Below are 11,764 nucleotides of genomic sequence, written 5' to 3'. Positions count from 1 at the left end.
TAGAAAATTAATGGCATGCATTTGTAGTTGCTTCCTGAGGAAAATGTGCAGACCTGTAAGTTTAAGTTTGTCTTTCTCATTCGGTTACATTGCTCATCCTCATTACTGACTAATAAGTGACATCCTATAATAACTGCTATTTAAGCTGCAAGCCAGCTCTAGCCATTGCCAAGGCGCCCTCATAAGTAGCGTTACCACCAATAAAACCGCTCATATGAACAAACACACAACCAGCAATACCACTCTCCTTGGAGAGTTCTTCATCTCTTAAACCTCTCCACTGAGCAGGAAGGGGCTTCCGGCTTTCAAATTTATCAGGAGATACTGCAACTGCCTGAACTCTCCAATTTTTGCTTCTATCATCCTACAGATTAGCACAATAAAATTAGCTCCTTGAAGAGAAGATTTACAACTCTATTCTTAAGAGGTAACACTGCGACACTATATCTGCTTACCATATCAAAGTTTATACCAAAATGATACTTTCCAGAAAACAATGCAATTTGGTTAATTGAGAATGCTGTTTCCCCAATATCAAGAGCATTTAAGCGAGTTCAAAAACAGATACTCTTACCTCATAAAGAACATATTTGATGGAAGGGTCTATCTTCATCTCCTCCTCCAACTCAAACAGGTGAAGCTTCCACTGTAGATCAGATTAAACACAGTAAGATTCTCCTCCTGTTCGGATAAACTGATAAACTATATTTTGTAACCAGTGCTTCATATGACATGGAAAAGACATATAACCAAGGATTAAATAGATGATACATCTTAATCTAAACATAGAGCAGCACCCATATAAAAAACGATTGAATTGCAACCAATACATATTGTTCGAAAACTCATTCATACCCACTTATGTAGAATGGATAGAGCATTTTAGTGTGAACACAGCCATAGTCCATAGGTGCTCGGTACTCCTATATCACCAAGGAACACTTTGTTCCAAGGGACAAGAAACATAATATTTAAGTTACATTGACACGGATAGGTGTGTCGTATCCGACACGGATATGAAGTGTCTGACACGGTGAAATATTATAAATTGAGGTATATCACATACAACATGTGTCTGATATGTGTTAGATATGGACACGTGGATACGTACTCGACATGGTTTGCTTTTAAAATATGGTCTGTCCATGTAACATAGAGAATAAGGAACTCCATTTTACATGATTTCTCATGTCAGGCAGTACTACCCCCAATTTTGGCGTAAGTAGACCTCAGTATATACGATTTGTATATTACTTTTATTGGGTAGGTACATGTGTCAGACACCAACAAATGCACACTAAACCTCCTTCCCACTAGGCAACAAGTAACCCGCCCGCTCGTCAGATTCAGACACACCATACCCAAATTAGAGGATTAGGCGCCTTGAAGACAGATTACAGTGGTGCCAACTTTCACTAGTAGGCCTTTTTTATTATGAAAAAGCAACAAAAATTACATGATCATGTTTATCCTCAGAAATGACTCGGACTAATTTTTTCAATCAGCAGGACAAGGAATTTAATTAATAATTCAATGTGACAGAATAGATGGTTCTTCCAAACAGCAAAGTTTATAAGAAGAAACAAACGTCCAGATAACATCACTAAAGTAAATATCTGAGACAAACACTTTTGAGAGCTTCAAATTTGGAACTGCATTACAAGCAAAATCATCTTCCCAAAACCAAAACATCAACTGTATAACTTCAAGAACAGACATAACAAAGAGCAGAAGCATAATATCTCCACTTACAGGGCAAAATTTGTTCAGTGTCATGATTTCTCCACTGGCATCAACATCTCCTCTTGCTGCGAGACACTCCATAACAATTGACCTAGCTGGCAACCACGATCTTGCATAAAACCGAACGCTCTGGGAACAATTTATTTTTTGTTAAAACCAATATATATCAAATGATGCACAAAGCACATTTCTAAAGCCTACATTCATCAATATGACATACATCCTAAGTAACTTCACTACCACTCAAACACATATTAAGGATACAAATGTGAATAGGATAAGCACATGTAAGATAATATTATCTATCATACACCTTGTCCTTTAAAATTACTAACCTCTAAAAATTCACCGCCTGCAAGAGCCATTGCACGCTGAAAGGCCTCATTTTCCTTATCAGATGATTGATCTGGTTCCATCCAGTCCAAATTCAATTTCCCAACTCTCGAAGATAAGTTTGTATTGTTAACATATCTCGGTGGAAGATCAGTGTCATACTGATTAACTCCATTGTCAATAGCATCAATAGCCTGTTCCAAGCGAAATACCATTACACTCCAAATCCTTAAAATTCCATTATATATAGATTAAGATAAAAAGTATAGTATAGGTAGATACCTCCATAAAGCTTTTATAAACAGCTAGAAAAAGACGAAGAACATTGGGGTGTCCTTGGTCAAGCTGAAGTTCCTTTGCAATTATCTCCATTCCATAATGCTTGTAAACAAGCCCAGCACTACTAAGTTTAGTAGTGAACCCATGACCAAAAACTTGGTCAAAGCCCTTCTGGTGATGATCATAACGGTCTGTTGTCGGGTCATAAACGCCACCAACATCAAGCACAGCATCAAGTGTCTCCAGCACCTTGGGGTCCCTGGTACGGACGATATCAGCACCAAGAAACTTGTGGGTGAGACGAATCATGAAGCAACCAAGGGCTTCGTCGCAATGAAAGCTGCCATTGTGTGTGCCCACTCTCTTTTTTGTTTCAGTACTAGTAGAGAAACCAGCAGCAGGAAGATTGGTTGTTGCCATAAGGAAGCGGGGAGATTGGTTGTTGTTGTTGTTGTTCGGAAGAAAGAGAATATTAGTTTGTGGTGAATGAAACGACTACTGCTTTTCACTGCGAACATATGTCCCAATTTTCTTTTTGGGTAATACCAAACGTCTAAACTCTAAACCCTAGATGACTCAGTTCGGGATGGGCCCTAATATCTCATTTTCGTTTCTATGGAAATGATTTATATTTGAATAAATTTTACAAGATTTGTTAATGCCAGTAAAATAATTTTAAAACGTTCTTATATATAAATTAAAACGTCCCACAATTAGCAGTAGCCAACCTTGAGGCTACCTGTGTCCCTACAACTCCGTAACAGAGCTAACATCAGAGCAAACTTACAATAATTAAAACCAATCTAAACAGCTTGTATCTACAAATTTGGTGAAGCTCGATCTGACTCATTTCTTCTGTACACTGCGTCAATTCACGCAAACGTTGTCAGTGGATTAACCATAACAGTTCATCAGGACAATCACTTTCCTTGGTTTCCATTTTTTTTCCCCGCGAAGAAGCGACCCCTTCAACATGATGCGATCAGATGAGTGGAGATTTTTGTCCAACTTTTGTCCACAATGTACTCAGTTGTGCAGGACAGAACGAAAATGTTGAATTATCGGTGAATAATGTGTAGAAACCAATCCTTCCCGTCCTTGCGGATGCCAACCCATCAAGAAGTCTAAGTTAGACAGAAAATGTTGTTTCTCACTATTTCTGATCAAAGATTACCACTTGCGCATCCCCATTTTAACAGTACTTACTCTTTGCACCCTGTTCACTCCTCCATTCTGTGTACTGTTTCCTGATTTTGATTCCTCATTCAAGTCCAACTCATACTGTCGTCTGGAATGAAACTCCACATTATATCTGTTGTCATTATAGTAGTCTCTATGGCAGATGCAAGAAGATGGGAATTCATGGAATTCACCTCTCCCAGGTCTCATTTCTTCAGGTTCACCCATAAATCCTCGTTGACATGACCGCACCTTCCTGGAAAATGTATCCCAGTCCATGTATTTTCTTGCCATGAATAGTGAGTTGAGTTTCTTTGCATTGGGTCTGATGGTTCTCTTGTGCCCCATGTACCTCCTTCATCCATATCAATTAATTAAGAAAAACCAAGCAAACAAATATGCAGGATGACTTAAATGCAACAGGATACACAACTTTTCGCTCTTAATAGATAAATAAATATTTACATACACAAAATAAAATAAAATTCAAGGAGTGAAGGAGTCCAATACTGCCAAGAAATTATTAAGGGGCAAAAAAAACAATTATTTCGTCAGCTTCCTCCTTTCATGAAACAGGAATCCTCATACTCAACAAATACTGATAGTACGGCACCCAAACGATATCAAGTAAACTTTTATATGCAAAGTAAGACGCCTAGATCTTTTAGTCCTCTAAGAACAGTAAGAAGATAGAGAAACTTATTAGGTGTGTTGATTTCTTCTTCAAGATTTATACTAAAAAAGAAAACTGATTCCACTATCAACCAAGTAACATATTCAGCTCAGGCCTCAGGCTAAAATCTAACAATTTAATCCTATCAACGCTACTCAGGTTGCAGCTATCAGTCTATCAGTACAAACTGATAAACTAATTATGCAAAACACATAAGTTGCAGTAGTCATCAGAGTGCATTTTATACTTTTTCTTGGAGGTAACATTACACGAAACTTCCAAATCATTACCTTTCCAGACACAAATTCTCCCTTTCTTGCCCAGGAAATTAGATAAAACAAAAACCTTATCTTGTAGAGAGACGTGTAAAGCAACTTGTGATGGCAAATTTACAAACATTTTCACAAAACCATCATCTAGTGCAAAGTATATCACAAAGTGACAAAGTCAAACATCAAGTGGTTGCTTGATAGTTGATACTTTTATGCTTCAAGGAAGCAGGATAGCAAATTTGTTTGACAAAGTGCTCTCTCCCAATCAAATTATTTCCCCAAGTTCCGAGCAGTATGTTAATCATTAAGTTGCAGCCTACCCCAACAACTAAACCTATGCAAATTGTGAAGTGTGTTATCATAAATTTGGCCAATAGTTAAGGTTTCAAAAGAAAGTTAATTTTACTTATTTCGATTACCAATAGATATAACTTCCTGCTAAGAATTCCAAGTGCACTTGGAGTCATTATTATGCATGTAGGTTACAAGACTAATTTTGCGAACTTATCAAAATGAGGAGTCTAAGAGAAAGTGCCTAGATTTAATATCACGTATAGTAGTGTGAGTTTTATGACAAAGAAGTTACAACTGCATAAAAGTAGAGAGACAATGAAAACAAGAATGAGCTCTTAATCCTTACCTTCGACCTGCAAGAATCTTGGCCATATTGCCATTGTTATTGGCGACAAATACATCACTTTCGTCACTGACAATGTAGTCAATGGCAGCAAGTTGAGATGAGAATGGGAGAAATGGTTTCAACTCTTTGTTTGTAAGCATCTCTTTGGTGTAGAAGTTTGGGAATAGGTCTCTGAGGGGCTGCAGAGTCTTTTCTCCACCATAAATTTCCCCAGACGCAACATAGAGGTAAGAATCTTTTCTGAAACCAAGCGCCCTTAACATCAAACCCACTTCTTCAGGAGTGAGTGGGCACTTTCCACGTTTTCTTTCCCCCTCAGGACTCAAATCCTGTAAAATCAAAATAAAATAAAATAAAATGAATCCAATTAAATAAGTAAGTAAACAATAAATTCATCGTTGTAAGTTGCTATACTTGCTCCGCAGATTCGTAGTATTACAGTCTATTTAAGTGCTTCTACACTGTAAAATAAAATCCATAAGGGAATTTGAATTCCTATATCCATCAAAATAATTACTAATCCACCAGAGATGAAGAAACATTATGCAGAAAAACAACAAAGCATGTCAATCTCACAGGTAGTGTCGCCCACCGCTTCCTGATCTCTGCCAGCTCGTTTCTTTCTCTGTCTCCTCCCCCATAGTAACATCCAGAAAATGCCAGCATATCAGGCTCAAATCTGCCAGTAATACAAATAGAAATCTTTATATATGCCAAAGATAACTGTTTTTTCTAGCACTAGACACGTTTCAAAAATCAACTACGGGATAAATAAATCAAATATTTAACCTCAAATTGCCAATATTTCTATGCAGAAAATAGTAAATCTCATTAAGATTATTGGTTTTCAAATCAATGGCCGGCTTGTCGCTTAGGGTCTGTTTGCCAGGACTATATGTCATCCTCCAACTAATAATGCCATCCTTCTATTGATTTTAGGCAACTTTTTTGTTTGTTCTGCCAAATCAAAAGGTTTTGACTGTGGCAATAATGCAAGTTCGAACTGATAAAAACTGAGCATAAGAATAGTGCCAGTTCTTATTCAACTTATAGTATCTACACTCATTCCAATTAAAATCCAACATGTGCAAAACTCATTCTGGAAACCCAGCCAAATGTTTCATAAAAAGAAGAAATCTCTTAAGGTCCTATTCTGATGAACTTCTTACTACTGCCCTAGAAATTCCATTCCATGAAAACAACTCCAAAGGATACAGAAGTTTAGCTCTTTTTTTTTTACTGTTATCAATAATGGCTAACACGAATAAAAGAAGGGTCCCCCTATCATATAATAGCATAACAATGACAGGAGCTCTACCAAAGCTCATGCTCTGGCTGACAGCGTTTAAGTTCTGCCGATCTCTTAAGCACAATAAGTTCTCTAAGCCTTCTACCAACATCTCCAATTAGAACATTTGCCACCCACAATCAGATCCTTAATTACCCATTATGTTCATTGTACTAGATCTCTTTCTCACTGAACAATATATGCTATCCTACACAGATGTTCTGTACAAAAATTCCTATTTATGTTGTTTACAGTTTACCAGAACAAATATTTGGTATCACAAGAATCTAGATTCTGCAAAAGCTTTAGCGTTCCATGCCTATTTCCAAACAAACCCCAAAGGTATACATTAGAGATTCACACGATTTATTATTACACAAGAAATGAGAAGTATATACCTTAAGTGAACTGCAATAAAACGATTGGTCATGCTCCTCATTCTCATCACCAACTCTTGACCGAGTTTTCGTATAGGTTTCGTGAATCTTAAGCCATGATAATTAACACGGCAACGCAGCTTTTGTAGTTGTTCGTCAAGGTTATTAGCAAGTCTGTAGTCAAACTTCGTCAACTGCACAGCCTGCATGACGATCAAGTACATATGGACTTGTCAACTTATTACAGAAAATAGAAACGTTATATAACTGATAAAGGTGATTGGTATGCGAAATCTAGAGCCACCAAATGGACAAAATTTCCATGTGTTATTTGACTTATTTCCCCAGAGCTGTTATGCATCTTAAAAACAACTTTCAATTAGATTCTGAGGAAAAATTACAAAGTAAAAGGCATTGTCCAGTAACTCAGTCTAACACTGCTCAAACATGGATGCAGTACATTTAGGTATTTACAGATGTCAATTATTTAAGAAAGTAAGACCTTCATCGAAATACAGAATTTTCTTGAAATTCTTTTATAAGTTAGAACTTTATTCGCTAAGCCGTTAAAACCCCTTTTCCCCACTGAAAGTGAAACTGAACCCAAGACGTTGGGCTCAACCTCCCAAGGAACTGGACACCTTCCCTAAATTTTTTGAACAAAAGATAAATAAAAAACTTTATTACTTTGAAAATGTTACTTTTAGTAATTTTAGTTAACAAAAGAAAATTGGAAATAATGTTGAAACAAGATTGGAAGGAGGATAGTTCATCAATTTCCCGTCAAATTATATTTCAACAAACAAAAAAAACAAAAGATTGGGATTTTAATGAGACTTTACTAAAAGTTTCGAAAAACCAATAAGAGGAGAGAGAGAGAGAATAGTGATGATAGCTTATAAGTTTATGATAAATGGAAGCAGGAATTAAAATAAATCCAAGACTAATTTAGAATGGTTCTTACACGCCTCCTCAAGAGTATTGGCAGCACTTGATCCAAATAATATTCAGGAGTGGATTTTCTCGGTACACGCATGGTGTATGGAGGTTTGTCCATTGACCTCATTACTTTATCAGGGATTCTTCTAACAATGGTGACATCCTTTGCAAGGGAAGCAATGAACCACTCAACGTCAAAAATGTCAACAAAGTCGCTGCATGTGAAACATCATGATGTCAGATAAACTCGTGAAAGGTCAACATACAAATGCAACCCGTCAGTGAAGTCAATCAATAGTAACTCAACCTACCTATCATCTTTCCAGAAGGAATTGTGATCCAGCTCAGGTACAACTAATGTGGCATTCAGGACCCGAGCAACAACAACAGCATCAGTTATCTAAGTGTGGAAAGGAAAGGGACAGTCAGTTAAAGGAACAAAAAAAGACATAGTAGAGAACTGAGTCTTAAGCTATCAGTTCCCTTGTCATGGCACAGTAATTATGAAGAGTGGCTTTCACTAACAGTTGTAACTAAAGAACTCCATGAAACGTAAGTAACACATATATAATAATTCTTTTAACAAATACAATTTTATTACCATTCAACTTTATATTGGATTGGCTTCAAACTAACACTATAATTGAATATGCTAGATTCACCTATATCTTTTGTCTAACATAAGCATGAGATTATAAGTACAACAGCAACCCATTGAGAAACACTTCAGGAACCTCTATCCAAAATAGAGGTATACCAAAAGGATTCTCCACTATTAGGATATATGTAGAACAGAAGGATGGGGAAATAAAAGGAATGGGCAGTTTCACTTGCGACATACGACCTTGACCTGATAAGACCTTGTGTACATACAAATATACAATGAGAGGAATTATCACCAAAGGCCCGACCTCCCTCAATAGGATTGGTTCATGAAATCTATAATATATTAGATAAAATCTAGAATTACTGCCAAATTCACAAACAAACTCTGTTTGTATAGCTGACACTCTGTGTGCAGCCTCCAATCCAAACAGCTCTTTTATTAAACATTGGACAGGCTCCAACTCATGTGATGCAATGATTTAGATGACACTCACTCTTTTTACAAAATCATTATAACTGTTTATCGTGCATTTAAATCACCAACCAGAATAATCAGATAAATTGCTAACAACCTCTACAGTCTACACTCTACAACAGCAACACACAAATTAGTCGTAAAGCACGTATTTTTGTCATTTTGTGCAATTGAGATGTTATTTAGGGATCTCCTAACCATACAAGTTTTCTATTTTAATCTTTTTGCCAAATGACTTTACAACCAAAATATGTGTCACGTGTTAAAAAAAATAAAGAGGCACATTACTTGGCTTAGGGCTTTACAACCTCAATAAGGTTCAAAAAATAACTATCTACCTTCATAATGAATGGCAAAACATTCCTTAACTGTTCAATGAAGATAAACTGGTTACTTAAAACGGAAATGCAAAGAATACTCTAAAATGAGGAATTTTTTTACTTACCCCAGTTCTTTGTTGGTTTAGTCCTCCACTTGTTGCAATAAGCAAGTACCCATTGGATGAAGCAGCTGACGCATACAGCATCTAGGTTTCATGAGAAAATTAATAAGAGACTGGTTAGTAGTGTGAAAATGAAAAATCTAAAGAGATGTCATTTCTCAGAAAACATGAAACCGAATGGGTTTGCCTTAATTAACCTATGCAAGAGCTGAAAATTACAAACTAAACAAGGAGAACAAAAATCCCTATAGAAACAACTTACGAGGCATATGAGGATCTCTATCACTGCATCCATAGTAGACCTTTGCAGCTTTAGATTTCCATATATTAATTGGAGCATGACGGTTATCCTGCAACGACATGGAAAAAATAAACACTGTCAAATTTTCTATTTTAACTGTACATAAGTTTCTATATACTAATACATATCAATAAACACAAACATAGTAAAGTAGATAACATACACACAGACACACAAAAAGAAAAAAGTATATAGGGCAAGCCATAAATCAATTACTCCGGGAATGAAAGAAGATAATTATGCGATTGACTAGTTTGTGGAATTACTTACTTAGTATCAGAGAAAGCAAAGAAACCTAGTTTAGATCAAAACGGAGAAGAACAGAAAAAATAGATTTAATTCCCAAATCAATTAATTTCTGTTAAAACATGTATGTGAGCGTAAAATCCTTCTGCCTTATATCTCGGTCGTGGAGAACAGATCAAACCCTGACTCTACCTACTTTTCAGGAATCATTACAGAATGAAGGTCAATTGTACTGTGAAAGAGCATAAAGACATTAAACTGCACAGTCAAGCAGAAAATGCCTTCCCCCCTCCCTCCAGAAGAAGAAGAAAAAAAAAACTTCCAAACCAGTTTCCCATCAAATTGATTTCAAATGCAGTCAATTTTTTATGAAACGAAAGTGTTGAAAAATTAGTAAGATATTCAGTTAAACAGTCCTTTTTAATGTAATGTTGACTTAAATAATGTCTTAATCAAGAAAACACTAAACATGATCTATAACAACAATTAAAACCCCACACAGTCAAAATTACAAAGCAACATTTCCATTTTTTATTTTTATTTTTCTCAAAACCATAATGCATGATCACCACTTACAACAAACCAAATCATCAAAAACACATAAAAAAGAAGACATTTTTAACACTAGTAATTAAAATGGCTTACCAATTTTGTAGACAAAGCTCCTTTCATGAACTGAAAGGAGTAATACTCAAGATGAGAAGCAATATGTCCAGTAAAAAGTGAAATCAAACCCAATGCAAATAACATTAACCCACAAATAAACGAAAGTGAAAACAATTGCTTCCTCTGAAACCTCAAACACATATGTTTCTGTTGTGTATGTAATATAGACACATACTTAAACCCACTACCCTCAACATTACTTGATTTCCCCACCACCATTGAGCTCAAAATCACATCATACATAAATTACAGATCTTATTTTTACAAAAATGGTGTTAAAAATTGGTGTTTTGTATTTGAGGAAATGTCACTGAGAGAGACGTTGAGAGGAAATGAGGAGAATCCTGTTTTTTGAAGAGGAGTTTTGTTTGTTCCTGAGAAATATCGGAAATGTTATTTATAACGTATCGGTTATAATTAATGAATAGAGAATGAATGAGGTGTGGAAGTGAGTGTATAAATATATATCGGTATATAAGAGCAGTGAAGTGAAATGAGAAGTTGACTAACGTATCGGCGGCGTTTTTGGGATTCCGTTATTCCGGAAAATCTAAAAGTGGGTATTGTGCCGTTGCAAATATATCAGGTATTCAGATGTATTATGGTTTGTGCGTGCAACTGTGCATGTTAGATGTACGTGTTCGTTTAGTGATTAAAAAGTTCAACTTTTTGAATTTTGTTTTCCACAATTAGAGAATTTATGGAGGTTGATTGACTTAAGTAAATTATTTGAATTAAGATCTGGAAATCTGGATCGTAACAATTTTGTATACAACAAGTTGGGGAGTGTGTTTACTTTTTGTGAGTTTGGATCAGTTATAAAATTGTTGAGAGAATGTGGGAAACAAACATACGCACCCTGTTCTGGATGATTTTGAGTGTGTGTATTAATTACAGTATATAAGTAAAGGAAAGTAATAAATTAAAAATCTGAATGCACAATTGCACAAAGTCAAAAACGACACCTCTAATGGCAGATTTAAGATGCTCATATTTTATGGAGAAAATGAGAAACATTTAAGATGTTCTTATAAGTTATAATTTTTCCCAACCATGTGTTCGAACTTTCAAGAGATTGCAGATGAAAATTACTAAAATCTGCACAAGAGCTAAATTTCACTAAATACAACTGGATATTTGTTGTTGTTTTGCATCTTTAAGACAAATCAACTATTTGTTGCTTTCCGAACGATAACATCAATGTATCTTTCTTGTATCAGACAAAAAATTTAATCATTCTGAAATTTTAGGAAAATGTCACGCCATTAAAGACACAAAAATAAATAAATAAATAAAAGTACATGC

At 35.6% G+C, this 11,764-nt stretch overlaps 2 protein-coding genes across 6 annotated transcripts; both read right to left on the bottom strand.

Annotated features, from left to right (window-relative positions):
- Nucleotides 1-3,019, bottom strand: LOC147512897 (uncharacterized). The gene is made up of 5 exons (XM_086595907.1): nt 2,359-3,019; nt 2,079-2,270; nt 1,753-1,872; nt 575-646; nt 1-364 (listed from the first exon to the last, which is right to left on the bottom strand). The coding sequence occupies exons 1-5, from the start codon at nt 2,773-2,775 to the stop codon at nt 137-139; spliced, it is 1,029 nt and encodes a 342-aa protein (XP_086452033.1). The 5' UTR covers nt 2,776-3,019; the 3' UTR covers nt 1-136.
- Nucleotides 3,020-3,025: 6 nt separating this feature from the next.
- On the bottom strand, nt 3,026-11,062 carry LOC147512896 (O-fucosyltransferase 29-like). Of its 5 annotated transcripts, none has more exons than XM_086595903.1 (9): nt 10,439-11,062; nt 9,509-9,596; nt 9,250-9,330; nt 8,035-8,123; nt 7,749-7,938; nt 6,806-6,987; nt 5,696-5,798; nt 5,120-5,448; nt 3,026-3,889 (listed from the first exon to the last, which is right to left on the bottom strand). In XM_086595903.1, the coding sequence occupies exons 2-9, from the start codon at nt 9,584-9,586 to the stop codon at nt 3,526-3,528; spliced, it is 1,416 nt and encodes a 471-aa protein (XP_086452029.1). In that variant the 5' UTR covers nt 9,587-9,596; nt 10,439-11,062; the 3' UTR covers nt 3,026-3,525. The 5 variants fall into 5 exon arrangements, with proteins under 5 accessions (XP_086452029.1, XP_086452027.1, XP_086452030.1 ...); XM_086595901.1 differs by having other exon boundaries at nt 9,250-9,314; nt 10,439-10,848; XM_086595904.1 differs by lacking the exon at nt 10,439-11,062 and adding an exon at nt 9,818-10,163.
- Between the last annotated feature and the right edge of the window lie 702 nt (nt 11,063-11,764).

This window comes from Coptis chinensis, chromosome 3 (assembly GCF_015680905.1).
Source record: "Coptis chinensis isolate HL-2020 chromosome 3, ASM1568090v1, whole genome shotgun sequence".
Taxonomy (NCBI): Eukaryota; Viridiplantae; Streptophyta; class Magnoliopsida; order Ranunculales; family Ranunculaceae; genus Coptis; species Coptis chinensis.
The sequence above is the reverse complement of the archived record's forward strand: the minus strand, read 5'-3'. Positions and strand labels throughout refer to the sequence as shown.